The sequence below is a fragment of the Anolis sagrei genome, chromosome 11, assembly GCF_037176765.1.
Source record: "Anolis sagrei isolate rAnoSag1 chromosome 11, rAnoSag1.mat, whole genome shotgun sequence".
In the NCBI taxonomy this organism is placed as follows: Eukaryota; Metazoa; Chordata; class Lepidosauria; order Squamata; family Dactyloidae; genus Anolis; species Anolis sagrei.
Window position 1 is genome coordinate 1509774 of NC_090031.1, and position 25276 is coordinate 1535049.

Below are 25276 nucleotides of genomic sequence, written 5' to 3' on the forward strand. Positions count from 1 at the left end.
CTTCTCTTCTTCAGGCTAAACATGCCCAGCTCCTTTAGCCGCTCCTCATAGGGCTTGTTCTCCAGACCCTTGATCATTTTAGTCGCCCTCTTTCTCTGGACACAGTATTCCAGCTTGTCAATATCTCTCTTGAATTGTGGTGCCCATGGAAGATGGAGCAAGAGCACCACCCCGTGGCCAGAGTCGGGCACAGCCTCCAGACGCCGGAGATGGGGAAAGATGAGGAAGCCTTTGCCTGTGTCTGTGTACCGTCTGTCTTTGTTCATTGTATAACGGCATTGAATGTTTGCTGTGTATGTGTACTGTAATACGCCCTGTATCCCCGGAATATAAATAAAGTATATGATGATGACGTGTGTAATTGCTCTGCTGAAGATAAACACTCGGAAACACGGAAGACTGGCGCCAAATAAACACAAAGGAACGTAGTAATACATTTGTTTTACTGGTTTATATATCAATCCAAAGGTCGACTACACATGGCACCTACTCTACTACAATGTCCACACGCCGATTATTGATGGAGTTACAAGAATGCATTTTTTTGTCCTTTGCTTTTTGGTATTATTAAACAATAAAGATATTCATGTACACAGTTAAAGGGCAGAAAGAGAGAGAGAGAGAGAGAGCGGTCCGGGCTCCTCTGCCGGCGCATCTCGGGCGGCATCCGCTAGCGTTAGTCTGGTCAACAAGAAGAAACGGGAACGCAGGGAAGTAGAAATCGCCTTTATATACAAACCAGGGCCTGTCGCCGCCACAACCTGCCGAGACTCGCACGCAACCAACGTTTATATCCGCCGCCCGTGGCGGAAACTCTTCGGCACAGCACAAACCATCATCATAAATTAAAAAAGGAAGAAGGAATACAAAGGTGCAAAAACCCTCCATTCTACAGCTTTTTCTGGGGTGAAGTTGGGGATTTGTGTCTTAAAGCGCTCAGAAATCCAAGCAGCGTTCGTACCTACCGGTGTGTAGTTACAAGGAAGAGAGGAAGGAAAGGAAAGAAGGTCGCAAGAAGAGAGGAAGGCAAGGAAAGGAAAGAAGGTCAAAGAGGAAGAGAGGAGGGCGAGGAGAGGAAAGGAAAGAAGGTCGCGAGAAGAGAGGAAGGCAAGGAAAGGAAAGAAGGTCACGAGAAGAGAGGAAGGCGAGGAGAGGAAAGGAAAGAATTCCACGAGGAGGAAGGCAAGGAAAGGAAAGAAGGTTGCAAAAAGAGAGGAAGGAGAGGAGAGGAAAGGTAAGAAGATCGCGAGAAGAGAGGAAGGCGAGGAAAGGAAAGATCGCGAGAAGAGAGGAAGGCGAGGAGGAAAGGAAAGAAGGTCGTGAGTAGAGAGGAAGGAGAGGAGGAAAGGAAAGAAGGTCGCTCCGGCATCAAAGAGGCCGGGAATCAAGTGGCACCGGAAGCGGAGCCTCCTCTCCTTCCCAGTCTCGGCCGGGTCGTGTGTTTCCATCAATGTGCAAAACTATAGAAAAAGCACCCTGGAAAAAAAGCAGGGAAACGCGCACCCCGGAGCAAAAGGAAAAGATAAAAACGGACATTGGAAGAATAATTTACAGTTCTCGTTAAAGTACAAAGCAGCCCGTTTTGGGGCTGGGAAGTCAGCGGACAGGCGAGTCTCGGCTTCGGCTCTCCTCCATTGACTTCACCGAGAAACGGTTTATCCTGGACCCTTTCCATGGAACGGAAAACAACACGAGGTGCGCCCACTTCTACGTGGTGTGGAGCACCCACCAAGTGTCCCCACCCACCCACCCTTTTGTGCCTTGCTGTGGCGCCAATGGGAAAACGGGTGAGGCAGCGCACGCCTCCCCCTTGTTCGGAGTTGCATAGAAATTGGTGAGTGAGGGGACCGCCTTTCCCGGCCGGAGAGCCAGAGACGGGGCCGCACTGACCCTTCCCCTCCCCATGCAAAGGGCCGGAAAAGAGGGAAAGAGGGGCCTCCCTTCACTAGAGCTGCTCCTTCCTTTCAAATAAGAATTATATAATATATATAACGGTCAAAGGAAAGCGTAAACATAATAAGTTAGAGAGGTTCTGGTAAGTGTTTGTGGTTTGTTGTTCTCGTACCGAGGCCCAACCAGGCTGTAGAATGGAGTGTTTTGTCTTTCTTTCGCGTCTTCTTCTCCGAACGGGGCTTCGGCCTACAGCTACACCCCCGGGTTAAATAATCAGTAGTATGAAGGGACCGCCGCCGCTGCCCGGGCAGGGCCACTGACCTGTGGGAACGCCCCCACGTGCGCCCTGAAGTGGGCGGGCGGGTGGGCAGGCGGGTGGGTGGGTGGGTCTCCCCCCCCCCCCCCATCTGGTATGCCTAGAGTCCTATGTACATCCTGGTCCGCTCCCCCGCCGCGCGGCGTCCCCTTCAGCAGGTCTCCTTCCCTTGGACCCCCGTCACCGTCTTGATCGAGCTCAGCGTTCGGTTGAACCACGTCTTCCGTGACGCCTGCACCTCGTTCAGGGCTTGACCCAAGTCGTGCTCCAGGTCCTGAAAGCGAGGGGAAGGCAGGGTTAAATCAGCCGTATACAACAACAACAACAACACTGTGTTTATATTCCTCTCTCTCTCTCCCCAAGTGGATTACAACATACACTGATAGGTAGACACTCAATGCCTTTAATACAATGACACACAAATACATAGAACAAAGGCAAAGGCTTCTCCTTTCATCTCCGGCTTCTGGAGGCAATGCTCAACTCTGCCCATATAGAACAACAACAACACTGTGTTTATATTCCTCTCTCTCTCCCTGAGCAAACTGCAACATACACAGACAGTTCAATGCCTTTAATTCAGTGGAATAAGAGTGACACACAGAAACATGGAACAAGGGCAAAGGCTTCCCCTTTCATCTCCGGCTTCTGAAGGTGGTACTCAACTCTGGCCATATAGAACAACAACAATACATTATTTATATTCCTCTCTCTCTCTCTCTCTCTCTCTCTCTCTCTCTCTCCCCGAGCAAATTACAACATACACTGACAGGTAGACACTCAAAGCCTTTCATACAGTGGAATAAGAGTGACACACAGATACACAGAATAAAGGCAAAGGCTTCCCCTTTCATCTCCAGCTTCTGGAGGCAGTGCTCAACTCTGCCCATATAGAACAACAACAACAACACTGTGTTTATATTCCTCTCTCTCTCCCTGAGCAAATTACAACATATACAGATAGGCAGACACCCAATGCCTTAAATACAGCGGAATAAGAGTGACACACACAAATACACAAAACAAAGGCAAAGGCTTCCCCTTTCATTTCCGGCTTCTGGAGGCAGTGCTCAACTCCAGCCATATAGAACAACAACAATACATTATTTATATTCCTCTCTCTCTCTCTCTCTCTCTCTCTCTCTTCCCGAGCAAATTACAACATAGGTTCTTGTAGGGTACCTCACTACCTCTGAGGATGCTTGCCATAGATGCAGGCGAAACGTCAGGAGAAAATGCCTCTAGAACATGGCCATATAGCCCGAAAAAACTCACAAGAACCTATTGATTCCAGCCATGAAAGCCTTCAACAATACAAATTACAACATACACTGACAAGTAGACACTCAAAGCCTTTAATACAGTGGAATAAGAGTGACACACAGATACACAGAACAAAGGCAAAGGCTTCCCCTTTCATCTCCGGATTCTGGAGGCAGTGCTCAACTCTGGCCATATAGAACAACAGCAACAACAACACCTTATTTATATTCCTCTCTCCCTCCCCGAGCAGATCACAACATACACTGTTAGGCAGACACTCAGTGCCTTTAATACAATGACACACAAATACATAGAACAAAGGCAAAGGCTTCCCCTTTCATCTCCGGCTTCTGGAGGCGGTGCTCAACTCTGGCCATATAGAACAACAACAACACTTTATTTATATTCCTCTCTCCCTCCCTGAGCAAACTGCAACATACACAGATAGGCAAATATTCAATGCCTTTAATACAGTGGAATAAGAGTGACACACAGAACAAAGGCTTCTCTTTTCACCTCTGGCTTCATGGGGAGGTTCTCTTGGTCCAATTCCAAGCCTGTTGTCCGTAGACACCTCCTGGTTGTGTTGCCAGCATGTCTGCCTTTATGACCTTCTCACCGAAGCGGTACCTACTGATCTACTCACATTTGCATGTTTTTGAACTGCTAGGTTGGCAGGAACTGGGGCTTACAGCAGGAGCTCTCCCCAGCCTGTGGCTTCAAACTGCCAATATATATATATGCCCTGGCCCTGTTCCTCATCCTTGAGTCCCAGCTTAATGTCTTAAGCTCTCGCTCCCCTGGTTTGAACGATGGGAATCGACTGCCACACACAGGGCCAAGTTTTGGGGCCAAGTGGGATGTCTATCTCACCTTGACGACACCACTGGAGACACCAGAAAAATCCCGACAACAGGCAGACAAATGACTTGCATACGACTCCTAGTTAAGAACGATGGGGCTGAGGCAACAAGAAGTGAGAGTATATCAACCCCTGGGAAAGGCGTCTCCACTGAGGATGAGTCACCCACTCTTGCTTCCACAACATGTCAAACATGTTCAATTGTCATCAGGACAGGAAGCAAGGTGAAATATTCTGAATGGGCTCAGACAGCAAAGGAAACATCACTGGGGTGTTCAACTTCCTTCCCTGTGCTATCCAAAGAGGTGTGTGCATGTATATGTGTGTGAATAGTTGCACTGTCCCGACTTCCATACAAATCCAACCTAAGAACAAGCCAAGGGACGATGGGCACCTTCCCAACACAACACATATGGGGGGGGGGGGGGGGGAGTGCCTTTCCAAAGCCAACACAAGCCAATGCCTCCTCCGTTGCTCCCAGGAAAACGCACACAGAAAATAACTCAGACTGGGATGTCAGGGGGCAAAAAGCCCAGGGGTCAGACGTGGGGCCGGCCGGGCGCAGTCTTGCCTGTATCTTGCACTCGGCCTCCACCAGCTGCAGCTTGGTCTGGGCCAGCTCCAGCTCCATCTCCCTCAGCTGGCTCTTCAGCGCCTCCTTCTCCTCGTCCGTCTCCTCCTCCGACCCCTCGCGGGCCACGCCCGTCGCCTTCACGCGACCCTCCTTGTTGAAGAACTCACGGCAACGCTCACAGTCGTCCACTTTTTGCTGGAGGGAAGGAAGCAACCTGTATGTTAAGCGAGCTGGACCCACCCATGCTTGGCTGCAGCCAATCTTCCCTCCCTCTTTCTCTCCTTTCTTTCACTCCCTCTCTCTTTCCTTCTTCCTTCCTTCCTTTCCTTTTTTCTTTCCTTATCTCCTTCCTTCTCTTTTTTTTCCTTCCCTTTTTTCTTTCCTTCACTTTTTTCTTTCCTTCTCTCCTTCCCTCCTTCCTTCCCTCTTGCCTTCCTTCCTTTTTTCTTCTCTCTTTCCCTCTTGCCTTCCTTCCTTCACTTTTTTCTTTCCTTCTCTCCTTCCTTCCTTCCTTCCTTTTTCTTTTCTCTTTCCCTCTTGCCTTCCTCCCTTCACTTTTTTCTTTCCTTCTCTCCTTCCTTCCTTCCTTCCTTTTTCTTTTCTCTTTCCCTCTTGCCTTCCTCCCTTCACTTTTTTCTTTCCTTCTCTCCTTCCTTTTTCTTTTCTCTTTCCCTCTTGCCTTCCTCCCTTCACTTTTTTCTTTCCTTCTCTCCTTCCTGCTCTCCTTCCTTCCTTCCTTTTTTCTTCTCTTTCCCTCTTGCCTTCCTTCCTTCACTTTTTTCTTTCCTTCTCTCCTTCCTGCTCTCCTTCCTCCCTTCCTTCCTCCCTTCACATTTTTCTTTCCTTCTCTCCTTCCTGTGCATTGGATTTGAGGGCGCATTTGGCTCAAGTCAATACAGGATGTGTCTTATAGTCCGAAATCCCCCCAAATGGATGGCCACCTGCCAGGAGGGCTTTGACTGTGCGTTTCCTGCCTGGCAGCAGGGGGTTTGCCCTTGGGGGTCTGCCTCTCCCGACTCCAGGGTTCTATGACCCCGTCTGGTTCCAGCTCCAGACTCACCCGGATCTTCTCGATTTCGGCCTTGTTTGCCACCTGCTGCTTCTCCAGCCTCTCGCTCAGTTGGGAGCAGATCTGTCGACGGAAAGCAAACCAGTTCTTACACATGAATGTGTCCTTTGGTGTAAAATTATTATTATTATTATATTATTATTATGATTATTAGGAAGGCACACCAGGAAAGACTCCTGCTTGGACCTGTTTCTAGCTCTGCCTTTCCTGTTACAACAACCCCCAGCATGCAGTGACCGTGCACCGTATTCTGAACATGTCCAGCTGGACACCAATAATAACCATATAGACACCTGTGATGCCCTTGACCGGAAGCTGGACCCATCTGGGCTTCGTGTGCAACCTATTTGTTCATTGGTTCAGTTTCTATCCTGGAGTTTCCCCTGCTTACGACCCCGGTTTCCCCGCCATCAGCTCTACTTCTTTGAGATGCAGAACCAGTTGCCTTCTGCTCGCCCATAGGAAACCATGCAATTAGAAACTCTTAGCCAGTGCGGTCAAGGATGCAATGCCATGCAATGTCCAGAATGGGCGCCCCCCATGACGCCAGGAAGAGGAGGGCTCCAACTCCCACCTGCTTGTAGTCCCCAATGATGGAGCTGTTCTTCTTGATCTCAGACTCGGTTTTGTCCAGCTCCCGGCGACACATCTCCTTCAGCTGGACAAGGGAAAAGGAGGAGGAAGAGAGAGGTTGGCAGGTGAAGGGAAAACAGGCTTCTCCTCTCTTTGGCCCAAAGGCTGAATGGCCATCTGTCGGGGGTGCTTTGATTGTGCTTTCCCTGCATTGTGCGCCCAACTCGAGAACTCTCTCCCTGCCTTGTGGCACATATACCCACGTTTAGGTTAACAGGGGCCTTTCCCAGAAGCCCTCCCTTGACTTGGGGGCTGTTGTCTTTTCATGAAACCCATTCTATTATGGGAAGTGGCTGCTTGGGAGAAAAGGACGCAATGGAGCAACGCATTCCAATTGCCAGGGTTTAGGCTCCACCTGAACTTCCCGACGGTAAGAGCCATTCAATGGTGGAATATGCTCCTTGGATTCCACTAGAATCTCCTTCTCTGGGTCTCTTTTTTTTTAAGCAGAGGCTGGATGGCCATCTCTCGGGAGGGGTTTCGGTAGGACTGGATGGGAGTCCCTCCGAACCCTAGGATGCTATGAGTCTATGCACCGGGACTGTGGCGCAACTGGCTGGGAGTCGGCTGCATTAAGATCACTACTGACCGGAAGGTCATGAGTTCAAAGCCAGCCCGGGTCAGAGTGAGCTCCCGACCAAAATTGTGCAGCTTGTTGTCGACCTTTGCAGCCCAAAAGACAGTTGCATCTGTCAAGTAGGAAATTTAGGTACCACTTATGTAGGGAGGCTAATTTAACTGATTTATGAGGCCATAAAAATCTCCAGCAAGTATGCAAAGAGTGAGGAAGTACTTCATCAGTGTCACAAACAGACGGTGAAGAGACAGCTCCCTGGTGGCCAAAAGCTGGAATGTTAAATAGCCTCTGAGTGTCTGTCTATATATGTTGTGTGTCTATGGCAGTGTTTCTCAACCTTCCTAATGCCGCAACTCCTTAATACAGTTCCTCATGTTGTGGTGACCCCCAGCCATTAAATTATTTCCGTTGCTACTTCACAACTGTCATTTTGCTCCTGTTATGAATTGTTATGTAAATATCTGAGATGCAGGATGTATTCTCATTCACTGGACCAAATTTGGTACAAATACCCAATATGCCCAAATTTGAATACTGGTGGGGTTGGGATGGGAGGATTGATTTTGTCATTTGGGAGTTGTAGTTGCTGGGATTTATAGTTCACCTACATTCAAAGAGCATTCTGAACTCCACCAATGATGGAATTGGACCAAACTTGGCACACAGAACTCCCATGACCAACAGAAAATATTGGAAGGGTTTGGTGGGCCTTGACTTTGGGTTTTAGAGTTGTAGTTTGCCTACATCCAGAGAGCGCTGTGGACTCAAACATTGATGGATCTGGATCAAACTTGGCACGAATATTAAATATGCCCAAATATGAACACTGGTGAAGTTCAGGGAAAATAGACCTTGACATTTGGGAGTTGTAGTTGCTGGGATTTATAGTTCACCTACTACCAAAGAGCATTCTGAAGCCCACCAACAATAGAATTAGGCCAAACTTCCCACACAGAACTCCCATGACCAACAGAAAATACTGTCTGTGATGGTCTTTGGCAACCCCTCTGACACCCCCTCGCGACCCCTCCAGGGGTCCCGACCCCCAGGTTGAGAACCACTGGTCTATGGCATTGGATTTTAAACTATTACATTTGGTCTGGCCAAAGATTTTTAAATCATTGTGTGATTTATACTAATTGTATTGTTTTCGGCTTATTGCTTTCTTATTTTATTGATGTGTTGTTGGGCTTGGACTCATGTAAGCCACTCCGAGTCCCTTGGGGAGATGGTGGTGGAGTATAAATAAAGTATTATTATTATTATTATTAATAATAATGTTTGCCATGTAGATGTACATTGTAATCCGCCCTGAGTCCCCTGCGGGGTGAGGAGAAGGGTGGGATAGAAATACTGTCAATAAATAATAATAAATAATATGCTAAGGGCAATCTGGACGGACGGACCTTGGCCGACTCCTCCTCCAGGCGCCTCTTTTCGTCCTCGGCGTCGATCAGCTTCTGCTTGGTCATCAGCAGCTCCTTGTTGAGAGCGTCGGCCTTCTCCTCCGCCTGGAAACACACAAGCGGGGGGGCTCAGAGGCAAGAAGGGAGGGGGCCCTACGAGGCATTCCTTCTGGGGGGGGGGGGAGGAAGGAATGCATCTCTTCAGCCTTTAAAGCAGGCCTGGACAAACTTGGGCCCTCCCAGTGTTTAGGACTCTCACTCCCACAATAACTCCTCACAGCCTCAGTCCACTTCCTTTCCCCCCTTAGGTGGAAAAGGAAAGGGGAAAAGGAATAGGAAGCGGGCTGAGGCTGTGAGGAGTCCAAAATGCCTGGAGGGAGGGAGGGTCGCTCTTACGTTGTCCAGGTCCTTCCGGAGGGCGATCTTGCTGGTCACCAGCTCGTGGGCCAAGTCATCGTTCTCCTGCTCCAGCCGCATGTTGGCCTCCTGCAGCCGCCGGTTCTCCCGCTGAAGAAAGAGAAAAGACGGGAATCCCATTGGAAGCGCTCTCTCTCCCCATTCAGAGACACTGCCTTGCATACCATATATACTTGAGTATAAGCCGACCCGAATAAAAGCCAAGGTACCTAATTTTATCACAAAAAAACTGGGAAAATGGATTGACTCGAATATAAGCCGAGGGTGGGAAATGCAGCCGCTACGGGTAAATTTCAAAGTAAAAATAGATACCAATAAAATTATATTAATTTAGGCATCAGTAGGTTAAATGTTTTTGAATATTTACATAAAACTGTAATTCAAGACAAGACTCCCCAACTCTGATTAAACCATTATTCTAACCTTCTTCAATGTAAATATGCTTACATGTCCACCAATAATAATAAATAGAGTAAAATAATAATAATAACAGAGTAAAATAATGCTTACATGTCCTCCAATAATAATAAATAGAGTAAAATAATAATAATAATAATAATAATAATAATAGAGTAAAATAATAATAATAATAGAGTAAAATAATGCTTACATGTCCTCCAATAATAGAGTAAAATAATAATAATAATAGAGTAAAATAATAATAATAATAATAATAGAGTAAAATAATGCTTACATGTCCACCAATAATAATAAATAGAGTAAAATAATAAATGTAACAGTAACAATAATAGAATAAAATAATAAATGTAATAACAACAACAACAATAAAATAATAAATGTAATAATAACAACAACAAAGTAAAATAATATAATTGTTGTATTGTTAATATGTTGTTTGTAATTGCCTTTTTGTAAATTGCCTTTTTATATGTGTTGTACACCGCCATGAGTCGCCCTAAAGGGCTGAGAATGGCGGTTAACAAATGCATCAAATAAATAAATAAATAAATAAATAAATAATAAATAACCTTGACTCGAGTATAAGCTGGGGGAGACTTTTTCAGCCTAAAAACAGGATTGAAAAACCCAGGCTTATACTCAAATATATACAGTAATTACATCTGGTTGTATCCCAAATGAGAAGATTCTACTTGGCTCTTCTCCAAAAGGTCACACTTTTCCAAAAGGTTACGAACTCCAAATGGTTATGAGTGCCATTTTCCCCCGAAAGGTTATGATCTCTAAAAGGCATTTTCCAAAAGGAGAAAGGCCAGGAGCGATGGGGGCGGCAATCCCCAGCCTTTGGAGAGTTGTTAGGAACAGCAGGAGGAGGCGGACATACGGGCCTCGCTTGACTCCCCAGGAAAGCGGATCCTACCTCGAACCTTTCGATGGGATCCTCCTGCTGTGCTTGCTGCTCCCTCATGGTGTGGTATTCCCGCTCGTACTTCTTCAGCTTCTTTTGGCTAATCTGCACAGCAAGGGAAAAAGAAGAAAATGTCAACAGGCAGGGAGAGGGGGGGGACACCTCACTGGTGTCCATCACCATCAAAATGTCCTTGAGTCAACAGGCTTGGCCTGATCTTACAAGCTAAGCAGGGTCAGTCCTGGTTAACACTTGGATGGGAGACAGCCAACCATATAATAAATAATAATAATAATAATAATAATAATAATATCTACATTGCTGCTTTGAGTCTCCTTCGGGAGAGATAAAGCAAGGTATAAATATAAATATAATAATAATAATAATAATAATAATAATAATAATGCAATAATAATAATAGCTACATTGCCGCATTGAGTCTCCTTTGGGAGAGATAAAGCAAGGTATAAATATAATAATAATAATAATAATAATAATAATAATAGCTATATCGCCGCTTTGTGTCTCCTTTGGGAGAGATAAACCAAGTTATAAATATAATAATGTAGTAATAATAAGAATAAGAATAGCTACATCGCTGCTTTGAGTCTCCTTTGAGAGAGATAAAGCAAGGTATAAATATAAGAATGTAATAATAATAATAATAGCTACATCGCTGCTTTGTGTCTCCTTTGGGAGAGATAAAGCAAGGTATAAATATAATAATAATAATAATAGCTATATCGCCTCTTTGAGTGTCCTTTGGGAGACATAAAGCAAGTTATAAATATAATAATGTAATAATAATAATAATAATGTAATGTAATGTAATAATGTAATAATAATAGCTACATCACTGCTTAATATTATATTATAAATATAATAATACTGTAATAATAATAGCTACGTCGCCGCTTTGAGTCTCCTTCGGGAGAGGTAAAGCAAGGCATAATAATAATAATAATAATAATAATAATAGCTACATCACCATTTTAAGTCTCCTTCAGGAGAGATAAAGCAAGGTATAAATAAAAATATAATAATAATGTAATAATAATAGCTACATCGCCGCTTTGAGTCTCCTTCAAGGAGAGATAAAGCAAGGTATAAATATAATAATAATAAGGAATAATAATAATAATAATAATAATATAATAGCTACTTCGCCGCTTTGAGTCTCCTTTGGGAGTGATAAAGCAAGGTATAAATATAAATATAAATATAATAATAATAATAATGTAATAATAATAATATAACAATAATAGCTACATCGCCGCTTTGTGTCTCCTTTGGGAGAGATAAAGCAAGGTATAAATATAAATATAAATATAATAATAATAATAATAATAGATGCAAATGGAAGGAAAAGAGATGCCACTTAAAAATGAGGAAGAACTCTCGGACAGGAAGTGCTGCTGGAATGCACTGGGAGTCTCCCTCTCTAGAGGTTTGTAAGCAGAGGCTGGATGGCCATCTGTCTGGAGTGTTTTGATTGTGTCTTCCTGCCTGGCAGAAAGAAGGGGGTTGTCTGGATGGCCCTTGGGGTGCCCTCCATCTCTGTGATGCTAGGATGACCTTTCTGAGCTCTGCAGCTTTTGCAGCGGATTCAAACACTGCCCTCTGGCTCCATCTGGTGGCGCGTATGGGGAAATGCCGCCAGGGTGATCACAGGGAAAAAGAGAGCAAAAGGGGGTTCAGATCAAGGAAAATCAAGGTGTTTGCCTTCTGTGAAAGGCCTGTGCCTGGTGGAAGGAGTCAGGGATACCTTCCCGAGCTCACACTCTCTCAGCCTCAGAGGAAGGCAAAGCCCCTTGGAGCAAAGCTTGCAACGAAAACACAGAAATGGCACCAAGGCATACAGAGTGGATGAAGAGTCCATCTGCACCAAAGAATATCAACATGACCAGCAAAAGACATTGGGGACAGTTCTATCTTATCTCCGGTGCCATGCTAATAATCTAATCTAATCTAATATATTGTATATACATATAATATTTATATTTTTATAATGGAATACAATATAATAATAACTAGCTTTACCCGCCAGGCGTTGCTGTGGCCAACCTTCTCTCCCTCTTTCTCTCCTTCTTTCACTCCTTCCTTCCTTTCCTTTTCTTCTTTCCTTTCTTCCTTCTCTACCTGTTTACTTCCTTCCTTAGCTTTTTGCTCCCATCCTTCCTTCTCTTTATTTCTTTCCTTCCCTCCCTCTTTCTCTCCTTCTTTCTCTTCTTCCTTTGCTCCGTATTTCCTCCCTTCCCTTTTTTCTTCCCTTCTCTCCTCCTTCCTTCTCTTCCTCTTTCCTTCCTCCTCCCTTTTTATTTTCCTTCCTCTTTCTCTCCTTTCTTCCCTCTCTATCTCTTTCCTTCCTTCGTTCGTTCTTGACTTCCAGTCTTCCTTTTCTTTCTTTCTTTCTTTCTTTCTTTCTTTCTTTTCTTCCCTCCCTTTCTCTTCTTCCTTCACTTTTTTTCCTCTCTTCCCCTTCCCAAATTCCCCTTCCTTTCTTCCTTCCTTCCTTTTGACACCTTCCCTTCCCCTTCCCTTTCTTCTTTTTTTCTATCTTTCTTTCCTTTCCTTCCTTCCTTTCTCCCTTCTTTCCCATCCTCCTTCTCGCTCTGTATTCTTTCTTTCCTACCTTTCTTCTTTCATATACCTTCTCAACTTCCCTCCCTCCCTCCCTCCCTCCCTTCCTTCCTTCCTTCCTTTCTTTCTCCGTTCGCGCAGCATCCTGGCCCCCAGCGAGCAGGCCGCGTTCTAGAACTACAGTTCCCAGAGTGCATTGCGTGTGTACTTCCTCCCCTGGGCACTGCGCATGCTCAGTTGGTTTTTGTAATTGTGAGTTTGTTGAAATGTTGTTTGGAATTTTGATTCGCGTTGTGCATACCTTGTGGGTTGAGGTATGTGCACGGCAAATTCGGTGAGTTTTTGTCGGGGGGTTTTCGCGTTTTGCTGTCCCGTTGAACATCCTTTCCATTTATTTATATATATATATATATATATATATATATATATATATATATGAGATATTATAATTATATATTTTATACTACATGTAATATTACTAATAATATTACAATATAATGGTATGTACAATATAATAATATATAATACTGATATTGTACTATGCTAATAATATAATATATTGTATGTATATATCTTGTAAGCTGCTCTGAGTCCCCTTTGGGCTAGAAGAGTGGCATATAAATGTCATAAATAAATAAATAAATGTCATAAATAAATAAATAAATAAATATCATGGCTGGTTTCATGCATTTGTGGCCAATGTAGGAGTTTAGGGGGTGCCTCCCCGCGCAGGCAGGAGGGGGCTGGACTGGATGTCCCCTGGGGCCCCTCTTTGTACCTTCATGCTGCAGGCCAGCTCCATCAGCTTCTTGGCGTTCTCCTCGGAGCGGTACCGCTTGGGCAGCTGCACCCGGAAGAACTTGAGGGCCCCCTCAAAGTCCGTCAGCAACAGGTCATCCTTGGTCGTCTGCATCGGGAGGAAGGACAACGCTTTGGAGGAGGGAAAAGCAGGAAGGGACCCTCCCCCCTGTGACCCCACCAAAGCCCCCTCAAAATGGGTTGCAATGCAATCGTTTACACCCCAGAGCAAAAGAAGACCCCCTAAAATCAAACTGGCCTCGATGGGAAATGTGGGGCGGAAAAGGACCCCCCCCCCCAAATGTGGGTGACCCACCCCACTTTACCCGAAGGAGCACGAAAAGTGGAGGACTTACTTTTAACAGTCCAAGCGCGACGTTGAATATGACACTGATGCCCTGCGTGGAAGAGGGAACAGGGAAGGAGACAAAAGCCAAAACGAACAATGAGGATCTAATTGTGTCGTCGAAGGCTTTCATGACCGGAATCACTGGGTTGCTGTGAATTTTTAGGACTCTCTGGATATGTTCCAGTGGCATTCTCGCCTGACGTTTCGCCTGCATCTGTTTGAAATGGCGCCTTCAGAAGTCTGTTACAAGTGAGGCAAGTGGGGTGCCTATATATCCCTGTGGAATAATGTCCAGGGTGGGAAAAAGGACCATTCGGAGGCAAGTGTGAATGTTGCCATTGGCTATCTTGAGTCGCAATGAATGGTCTTGCAGTTGCACAGTCAATCAGTGAGAGTCTCTGCATAGGAAACTAGGCAAGTGGGGTGCATATATATCCCTGTGGAATAATGTCCAGGATGGGAGAAAGGACCCTTGTCGGTTGGGAGGCAAGTGTGAATGTTGCCATTGGCCAGCTTGAGTCGCACTGGATGGTCTTGCAGCTTCAAAACCTGGCTGCTTCCTGCCTGGGGGAATCCCTTGTTAGGAGGTGTTGGCTGGCAGGAACCAGCCAGGCTTTTAAGCTGCAAGGCTATTCAATGATACCCCAGTTGGACAATAGCAACATTCACACTTGCCTCAAACTGACAAGGGTTCTTTCTCCACCCTGGACATCAGTCCACAGATAGATAGATAGATAGGCAGACCCCACTTGCCTATTTTCCAACAGATCTCACAACTTCTGAGGATGCCTGCCATAGATGCAGGTGAAACATCAGGAGAGAATGTGGTTGGAATGTGGCCAGACAGCCTGGAAAACTCACAGCAACACACCTGAGCTGAGCTGTGTGTGTATGTATATATGTGTATGTATGTGTGGATACACACACACACACACAAACATACTCCACTTGCCTCATTGCAAACAGACCTCTGAGGATACCATCAGCCACAGAAGCAGATGAAACATCAGGAGAGGATGCTGCTGGAACGTGGCCAGACGGCCCAGAAAACTCACAGCAACCCACCTGAGCTGAGCTGTGTGTGTATGTATATATGTGTATGTATGTGTGGGACCACACACACATATAAACACACTCCACTTGCCTCATTGCAAACAGACCTCAGCCACAGAATCAGGCGAAACATCAGGAGACGATGCTGCTAGAACATGGCCAGACAGCCCAGAAAACTCACAGCAACCCACCTGAGCTGAGCTGTGTGTGTATGTATGTATGTGTGGATACACACACTCCACTTGCCTCATTGCAAACAGACCTCTGAGGATACCATCAGCCACAGAAGCAGGTGAAATATCAGGAGAGGATGCTGCTGGAACGTGGCCAGACAGCCCAGAAAAATCACAGCAACCCACCTGAGTTGAGCTATGTGTGTATGTATGTGTGTTTATGTATGTATATATCTATATATATACACACACATACACACACACCTGACTTGCCTCATTACAGACAATCCAGAAAATTCACAGCAATCCACCTAAGCTGAGCTGTGTGTGTATGTATGTGTGTGTTGTATGTGTGTGTATGTATGTATATATATATATATATATACACACACACACACACACACACACACACATACACACACACCTGACTTGCCTCATTACAGACAATCCAGAAAATTCACAGCAATCCACCTAAGCTGAGCTGTGTGTGTATGTGTGTGTGTGTTGTATGTGTGTATATGTATATATATATACACACACACACACACACACATACACACACCTGACTTGCCTCATTACAGACAACCCAGAAAATTCACACCAACCCACCTGAGCTGAGCTGTGTGTGTATGTATGTGTGTGTATGTGTGTATATACACACACACACCACTTGCCTCATTGTAGACATCCCAGAAAACTCACAGTAACTCAAAGAATAATAATAATAATAGTAATAATAATAATAATAATAATAATACTCTAAGCAGGCAACAACTACAAAGCACATTCGGCAACCAACGTTTTGTTTGGTTTCAGCTTTGAAAACCGAGGTGTGCATGAGATCCGATGGCACACGAGACTTGAGTCAATACAGGTCCGCTTTCTCTCAAACCGCTCATTTGGCCCAGACACAGAGCAAAAGCCCGTTCTGAACTCTGGGCCGCAGGTTGGGTTTCCTGGCCCGAGAAAGCAACGAGGCGATGTGCGGCCGACCCCAGCCAGAAACCACAAGGTTTGTGACGTTTGTGGGCTCTGTCGCAACCCAAACTCCCGCGGGAGTGCCGCCCTACCTGGGGAAGGAGAGCGGGAAACGCCGCTGAGAATTAATGGATGCCGCTAATTAGCTGGCAAGTAAACAAATAATTAAAGCAGCCTCCCAGGGTGCTGGGCTCCTGCGCGCTTTGTTCTTTTGCAGGCGCGATTTGGGCCATATGCTCTGAGAGAGAAACCTCCCACTAACTCCCAGGTCTGATAAATATTTTGCTCCATCGCAAAAGGAAGAAAGACTAGTCGATGGGCAGAATTGTATTGGCTTTTTAAGCTGCTGCATCACAGGGTTGGCTCCTGTTCAGCTTCTAAACCAGGCACGGGCAAATTTCAGTCCTCTGGGTGGTTTGGACTCCAACTCCCACCATTCCTAACAGCCTCAGGCCCCTTCCTTTTCCCCATCAGTCTGAGAGAGCCCTCATTGTGAGGTAGGCCTCATTGGGAGAGAGGCCTCAGTGGGAGAAATGCCTCAGTGTGAAAAGGAAAGGGCCTGAGGCTGTTGGGAATGGTGGGAGTTGGGAGTCTAAAATGCCGTAAAGCTCTGTACCACTCGGTATTGTTGTTGTTCGTCTGCATGTCGCTTGGTAGCCCTCAGACTGAGACAAATGCCTCAGTGAGTGAGTCATCTTTTGCAGGCGCGATTTGGGAGAGAGCCCTCATTGTGAGGTAGGCCTCAGTGGGAGAAACGCCTCAGTGTGAAAAGGAAAGGGCCTGAGGCTGTTGGGAATGGTGGGAGTTGGAGTCCAAAATGCCATAAAGCTCTATACCACTCAGTATTGTTGTTGTTCGCCTGCATGTAGCTTAGTAGCCCTCAGATTGAGAGAAACGCCTCAGTAAGTGAGGCATCAGTTTGAGAGAGCCCTCATTGCAAAGTAGGCCTCAGTGGGAGAAATGCCTCAGTGTGAAAAGGAAAGGGCCTGAGGCTGTTGAGAATGGTGGGAGTTGGGAGTCCAAAATGCCGTAAAGCTCTGCACCGCTCGGTATTGTTGTTGTTCGTCTGCATGTCGCTTGGTAGCCCTCAGACTGAGAGAAACGCCTCAGTGAGTGAGGCATCGGTTTGAGAGAGCCCTCATTGTGAGGTAGGCCTCAGTGGGGGAGAGGCTTCAATGGGAGAAATGCCTCAGTGTGAAAAGGAAAGGGCCTGAGGCTGTTAGGAATGGTGAGAGTTGGAGTCCAAAACACCTGGAGGAAAGGCCCAAGCCTATTCTAGACCAGCATGGCCCCACACAAAATTGTAAACACCAAGCCTATACCCAGTGACCGATGCCCAAAGCCCGTCCAGTGGCTGCTGAATCATTTCCTTCCTGAGAGGCCAATCGAGAGGCCGTGACTGGACGTCCAGGCCAAAGGGACACACAACAAGTGGTTTTTGAGAACCGGGAGATTAACATCTCACATGGAAAATGAAATGGACATCGAAAAATGCTCGGAAGTCACAACACTGTTAGTACAAAACTCTGCAAGGCGCAGGAGGGAAACCCGTGGGCACAAACCAGACTGGAATTCTTCTTCCACGGAAAATGGAAACGGATGCTCTCCGGCTTTGAATTCCGAACAGCAACTGACTCACACAGGAAGCCCCGAATTGTGATGGCGGCCCGCACTTACCTCGCACAACAACAAGTCGATGATGTGGAAGACCATGTAGAGCGGGAATTTGGCGGTGAAGAGGGTGAGGAACCACTGCGAGGCATACATGTGGGCTTCAAGGCTGATGTCCAGGAAGTGGTTGTAGAGGTCGGGAATGTACTCCTGGAGGAAGGAAGGAAGGAAGGAAGGGAGGGAGGGAGGGAGGGAGGGAGGGAGGGAGGGAGGGGCGGAAAAGGAAGGGAGGGAGGGAAAGATGGAAAGGAAGGACAGAAAGGAAGGAAGGAATGGAAGAAGGGAGGGAGGGAGGACGGACAGATGAAAAGGGAGGGGAGTAAGGATGGATGGATGGAAAAAAGGAAGGAAGAATGGAAGGACAGGAAAGGGAAGGAGGGAGGGAAGGACAGAAAGGAAGGAAAGAATGAAGGAAGGACGGATAGATGGATGAAAAGGAAGGAAAGAAGGAAGGGAAAGGGAAGGGAGGGAAAGACAAAAAGGACAGAAAGAAAGAGAAAGAAAGAATGACAGGAAGGAAGGAAAGAAAAGGAGGGAGGGAAGGAAGGAAGGACAGACGGACGGATGGATGGATGAAAAGGAAGGAAAGAAGGATGGAAAGAAGGGAAAGGGAAGGGAGGGAAGGAAGGATGGATGGAAAAAAGGAAGGAAGGAAGAGAAAGGAAAGGGAGGGAAGGAAGGACAGAAAGGAAGGAAGGAAGGAAGGAAGGAAGGAAGGAAGGAAGGAAGGAAGGAAAGAATGAAGGATGGATGGATGGATGGATGGATGGATGAAAAGGAAGAAAGTATGGATGGAAAGAAGGAAGGGAAAGGGGGGGAGGGAAAAACGGAAAGGACGAACGGAAGGACGGAAAGAAAGAGAAAGAAAGGGAAGGACAGGACAGGAAAGAAGGAAGGGAGGGAGGGAGGAAAGACAGGAAGGAACGAAGGAAGGACAAACCAATGGAAGAATGGAAAGGAAGAGAGGAAAGAAGTATGGAAAAAAAAGAAAGGAAGTAAGGAAAACCATTGAACCCAGAGCTTAAACATCCTCCCGTCTTGGTGTGTGGGGCCAAAGGCATGACTACGGACTGTGCCATGTGCCTTTCAAGCTGTTTCCAGTTTATGGCAACCCTGAGGCAATCTTACCAAAGGACTTTTCTTGGCAAGATTCATTCAGAGAGGGTTTGCCACTGCCTTCCTCCGAGGCCAAGAGAGTGTGACTTGACCAAGGTGGGTGTCCCTGACTAGGCATGGAATCAAACCCATTGCAACACCCAAACATCGCATGGGTTGTCACTGGCCCCATCCCTAGTCAACACACATTTTGGTGCCTCAAAGGTTAATTATTTTTCTATAAGTTGCTACTTTTTCTTTTTTGTTTTATTTTGTGTCTTGGTTTTTTTTTAATGTAAACTTCAATAAAGATTTTTTTAAAATAAAAATGTTAATTCTTTTTCTGAGTGTATCTGATTCAAAATAATGGCTCTGGCTTCTCCCTCTTGACTCATGTTTTTGAGACACGGAACACCTGCCCATAGAAAAGCGTGATATAACCCTTGCACCACAGTCTTCCAAAGGCCGGCAAAACCGGGATTGTGGTGCAGCTGTCTGAGTGTCGGCTGCATTAAGATCACTCTGACCAAAAGGTCATGAGTTCGAAGCCAGCCCGGGTTGGAGTGGGTTTCCAACCAATTGTGTGTAGCCTGTTGTCGACCTTTGCAACCCGAAAGACAGTTGCATCTGTCAAGTAGGAAAATTAGGTACCACCTTAAAGTGTGGGGAGGCTAAATTAACTGATTTATGAGGCCATAGAAAGACTCCAGCAAAGCATTCCAGCGGGGAAGCATGCGGGAAATGCGGAAGTGCTTAATCAGTGTCGCAGATGGACGAGGAAAGCGACTGCTCCCAAGTTGAATAGCCTCTGTGTCTGTCTGTATATGTTTGTATGTCAAAAATTGACATGGAATGTTTGCCATATATGTGTACACTGTAATCCGCCCTGAGTCCCCTGCGGGGTGAGAAGAAGGGCGGAATAGAAAAGCTGTAAATAAATACATAAATAAATAAAGCCAAGCCTTTGGAAATACTGCCAAGAGGGAAGGAATGCTCTCCCAGTCTCCCTGCTGGCAACGAGGCCAGAGGAAAGGCTTTCGACACTTCCAAATGGGGGGCACCCTCTTTGTTTCCTGGGCGGAGGTCCTCCCAAGGTAGAGATTCCGGGCGGAGAGCAAGGGCTTTGTGGAAGGAAGAGGGCGGCGGAGCATTCCTTACCTGCATGAGGCGCTCCAGCTGGTAAAACTTGCAGTGTAAGTCTTCAAAGTTTTGTTTGAAAAGCTCCCTGAGCCCGTAGTCAAACATGATCTTGACCAGAACGCTGAAGGCCTGCTCCTCAGGCATCTGGCGGAAGAAGGCAGGGAGGAAAACCGGGTGTCACTCTGCACGGGCCTCGGTTTAAGGAAGGAATCGCCACAACTAAACATTCCTTGCTGATGTTTCCCAGTTTTTTATATATATTATAATATATATTGTAAGCCAGTCTGAGTCCCCTTCGGGGTGAGAAGGGCAGCATAGAAATGTCGTAAATAAATAAATAAGAGCGATAGAGCGAGAAAGAGAGCTTGCTCCTCCTTTCCAGGACTTCTGCATAAACTTACTTCTACTGTAAGGATGTTTTGGACCTGAGTTACGACATAAACAATATGCAATACCTTTCCCATTTGGGGCTTTCACTGAATGTGGAAATCATAGTGTCCTAGGGTTGAAAGGGACCCCAGGGCCCATCTTCAGCCCCGCTTTTCTCTCTGTTAATCCTCGCTGCTGTTTGTATTACAAGGATTCAAGAGCTTCACGTTCTTCTAGGGCAGCAGTTCTCAACCTGGGGGTCGGGACCCCTGGAGGGGTCGTGAGGGGGTGTCAGAGGGGTCACCAAAGACCATCAGAAAACACAGTATTTTCTGATGGTCAAGGGGGTTCTGTGTGAGAAGTTTGGCCCAATTCTATCCTTGGTGGGGTTCAGAAGGCTCTTTGATCGTAGGTGAACTATAAATCCCAGCAACTACAACTCCCAAATGTAAAGGTCTATTTTCCCCAAACTCCACCAGTGTTCACATTTGGGCATATTGAGTATTCATGCCAAGTTTGGTCCAGATCCATCACTGTTTTGAGTCCACAGTGCTCTCTGGATGTAGGTGAACTACAACTCCCAAACTCAAAGTCAATGCCCACCAAACCCTTCCAGTATTTTCTGTTGGGTCATGGGAGTTCTGTGTGCCAAGTTTGGTTCAATTGCAACGTTGGTGGGGCTCAGAATGCTCTTTGATCATAGGTGAACTATAAATCCCAGCAACTACAACTCCAAAATGTCAAAATAAATTGCCCCCAATCCCCCAGTATTCAAAGTTGGGCCAAATTTGGTCCAGTGAATGAAAATACATCCTGCATATCAGATATTTACATGGCGCTTCATAACAGTAGGAAAATTACACTTGTGGAGTTGCAACGAAAATAATGTTATGATTGGGGGTCACCACCACATGAGGAACTATACTAAGGGGTCGCGACATTAGGAAGGTTGAGAACCACTGATCTAGGGAATGTTGCTTTCAAAAGCCCTCCTTTCCCAATGGGAACGGCATCCCTTCTTCCCAAAACTCACGTGGAGAAGCAGCACAGCAGCCAGGAAGGACTGGCCCTGGCAGTAGCCAATCTCTTCGTCATAGACGGAATAGGCCTGGGGAGACAAGAAGGAACGGTCAAGGCGCCCCCAAAACAGACCCCTCGCTTAGCCAAACGCCGTCCCAGAGACCCCCCTCAGACGCCTCAAGGAGGTGGGCTCGGCCTCAAGCCATTCAGGGAGGCAGGTAAACAACAACAATGACAACAACAACAGCATAGAATCTTAGTGTTGGAAGAGACCTCGTGGGCCATCCAGTCCAACCCCATTCTGTCAAGAAGCAGGAAAATCGCCGTCAAAGTATTTTAATTAAAATACGCAAATGATCTATATTTTAATATTCTTGTTATGGTTTTATATTATGTGTTAATGTTCTTAAATGTTTAATGGTGTTTTTAGGCATTGAATCGTTGCCATTGTAAACTGCCCTGAGTCGCCTGAGGGCTGAGAAGGGCGGTATACAAATACAGTAAATAAATAAATACAGAAAATTAATATGTAGATTTTATAGGAATGCATTTTAATATGTGTTATCTGTACTGTGTTTGCAATGTTTATGTGTTTTAATTATTCCGTGACCCGCCTCGACCCACAAAGAGAGGCGAGCAAGAAATAATTAAGAAATATTATTATTTGAAACACAACAATAAATTATTATTATTATTAATAATAATAATAATAATAATAATAATATTTTTAAAAAATATTTCTTAATTATGTCTTACTCGCCTCTCTTTATGGCTCGAGGCAGGTTACAGAGTAATTAAAACACACAAACATTGCAAAAATTATTATTATTATTATTATTATTATCATTATTTAGTCCAACCCCCTGCCCTGCACATCCTCAGAGGTTGGTTCAGAGGTTTGTCAGAAATGAGGCAAGTGGAGTGAATATATATGTGTATGTGTGTGTGTACCTATATCTATCTATCTATCTGGGGATATATATACACCCCACAGATCCACATATATATATATATGCGCGCGTGTGTGTGTATACAGTCCAAAACACACACACACACAAACAGTCCACCGTGTGTGTGTATGTGTGTGTGTGTATGTCTATGGATTTTTGGGGTGTATATATATCCACAGAAATGAGGCAATTGGAGTGAATATATGTGTTTATGTGTGTGTGTATATTTGTGGATATATATACACCCCACAGATCCACAGATATATGTGTGTGTATATATATATACAGTAATACACACACACACACAAACAGTCCACCATATGTGTGTGTGTATATCTGTGGATCTGTGGGATGTATATATATCAACAGAAATGAGACAAGTGGAGTGAATATATGTGCATGTATATGTGTGTGTGTGTATTTATTTGTGGATATATATACACCCCACAGATCCACAGATATGTGTGTGTATACAGTAATATATATATACACACACACACACACACATATACGCACATAGTCCACCATGTGTGTGTATATATCTATGGATCTGTGGGGTGTATATATATCCAGATCCACAGATATGTGTTCGTGTGTGTGTGTGTGTGTATATATATATATATATATATATACACACACACATACTCACACACAGTCCACTATATGTGTGTGTGTGTATCTATGGATCTGTGGGGTGTATATATATCCACAGAAATAAGGCAAGTGGAGTGAATATATGTGTATATGTGTGTATATATATTTATTTGTGGATATATATATATATATACACCCCACAGATCCAGATATATGTGTTTGTGTGTGTGTGTGTGTGTGTATATATACATACACACACATACACATACACACATACTCACACACACTCACACACAGTCCACTATATCTGTGTGTGTGTATCTATGGATCTGTGGGATGTATATATATCCACAGAAATGAGGCAAGTGGAGTGATTATATGTGTGTATGTGTGTGTGTATTTATTTGTGGATATATATACCCCCCACAGATCCACAGATATGTGTGTGTGTATACAGTAATATATATATATATATATATATATATATATATATATATATCCACAGATAGATAGATAGAGAGATATATACATATTCATATTCACTCCACTTGCCTCATTTCCAAGAGACCTCTGAACAAACCTCTCAGAATGCCAGCCACAGATGCAGGTGAAACGTATCTGAGAGGCTGCAGCTGGAACATGGCCATACAGCCTGGAAAGCTCACGGCAACCCAATGCTTCTCCTGCCTCCTCTCCGCCTTCTCTGCAAGAGGGAACCTGGCGCATTTTGCCCTTTCTTTCTTTCTTTCTTTCTTTCTTTCTTTCTTTCCTTCTTTCTTTCTCCCTTTGTGCCAGGACATTTGCAAGCGAGTCCAGCCTGGCGCTGGATGGGGAGATCAAGGGCGCTCCTCCCGGTGAGCCTTTCCGGAGAGCGGCCCAGGAAGCCCAGGTGGCCTCCTCCTGACCAAGCGTCTCCGGAGAAGAAGAGACCAGGCCGGGCAGGAAGCCTTTGAAATGCAAGGATTCAAAGCGCCGGATCCTCCGGTCAAACAAGGTAAAGGGATCAAAACCAGGCTGAGGCAGAGAGAGAGATTTCCTCCTGCTAATTGCCTCTCTCATTTTAATGAGGCTGCCTCACTATGCAAATGAAGGGCTGCCTTAATTAGTCTTGAGTGCAAGAGAGAGGCGCAGAGACACTTTGGGAGAGAGAGAGCCTTTGTTCCTCCGTACCTTTGTTCCTCCCGCTCCTGACCATCTCGCAAGGTCAAACCAACTCTTCATCGCAAAAGCTTCATTGCAAAGCTCATCCCTCCGATTGCTTTGGACTACAGCTCCCATCATTCCCTGCTAACGGGGCTTTTGGGAGTCCAAGTCTCAAAGTGCAGGAGGGACAAAAAGTAATAATAGTAATAATAACAACAAGAAGAAGAAAAAGAAGAACAAGAAGAAAAAGAAGAAGAAGAAAAAGAGGAAGAAAAAAGAAGAAAAAAAGAACACGAAGAAAAAAAGAACAAGAAGAAGAAAAAAGAAGAAAAAGAACAAGAAGAAGAAAAAGAAGAAAAAAGAAGAAGAAAAAGAAGAAGAAAAAGAGGAAGAAAAGAAGAGGAAGAAGGAAAAACGAAGAACAACAAAAAGAAAAAAGAACAAGAAGAAGAAGAAAAAGAACAAGAAGAAAAAGAAGAAAAAGAAGAAGAAAAAGAAGAAGAGGAGGAAGAAGAAAAAGGAGAAGAAGAAAGAAGAAGGAGAAGAAGAAGAAGAAGAAGAAACAGCCATACTTTTTTAGAGAAAGAAAATGGGATAGAAGGCCCGGGCTTTAGCACAGCGGGTGAACCGCCAGCTGCAGTAAATCTTGCCAACCGAAAGTTGACCGTTCAAAACCCGGGTCAGGATGAGCTCCTGGCCTTTAGCCCAGCTCCTGCCTATCTAGCGGTTTCAAAAACAGCCATGTGAGTCGATAAATAGGTACAGCTTGAGTGGGGAGGTATTTAAGGTACCCATAAGGATGGGCCGGACTCTAGCACAGCTAGGGTTAGGAATTGTGGGAGTTGAAGTCCAAAACACCTGGAGGGAGGGCTGAAGTTGTCCCAGGCCTGCAAGAGAGGCCATACTGAGTCATGTCCAGCCTGTGGTAAGAATATTGGCCCCACGGCCACCCCATTGGATCTTAGGGCCTGAGTTCAGAGGGGGAAGGGAAGCCTCCAAGGTGGGAGCCCCGGAAAGCTTAACTAA

At 45.3% G+C, this 25276-nt stretch overlaps 1 protein-coding gene across 2 annotated transcripts in view; it reads right to left on the bottom strand.

Moving 5' to 3' along the window:
• Window positions 1-426: 426 nt before the first annotated feature.
• The window catches only part of RABGAP1 (RAB GTPase activating protein 1), a 94385-nt gene continuing 69535 nt past the window's right edge, over window positions 427-25276 (bottom strand). For both annotated transcript variants that reach the window (XM_067471755.1, XM_067471754.1), the window contains exons 15-26: window positions 21577-21651; window positions 20193-20318; window positions 17946-18089; window positions 14072-14113; window positions 13696-13824; window positions 10350-10442; window positions 8990-9100; window positions 8594-8698; window positions 6552-6635; window positions 5969-6040; window positions 4906-5103; window positions 427-2483 (exon numbers count right to left, since the gene is read on the bottom strand). In XM_067471755.1, coding sequence (XP_067327856.1) covers window positions 2361-2483; window positions 4906-5103; window positions 5969-6040; window positions 6552-6635; window positions 8594-8698; window positions 8990-9100; window positions 10350-10442; window positions 13696-13824; window positions 14072-14113; window positions 17946-18089; window positions 20193-20318; window positions 21577-21651 — 1302 coding nt within the window. In that variant the 3' untranslated portion in view covers window positions 427-2360. The remainder of the gene's footprint in view (window positions 2484-4905; window positions 5104-5968; window positions 6041-6551; window positions 6636-8593; window positions 8699-8989; window positions 9101-10349; window positions 10443-13695; window positions 13825-14071; window positions 14114-17945; window positions 18090-20192; window positions 20319-21576; window positions 21652-25276) is intronic.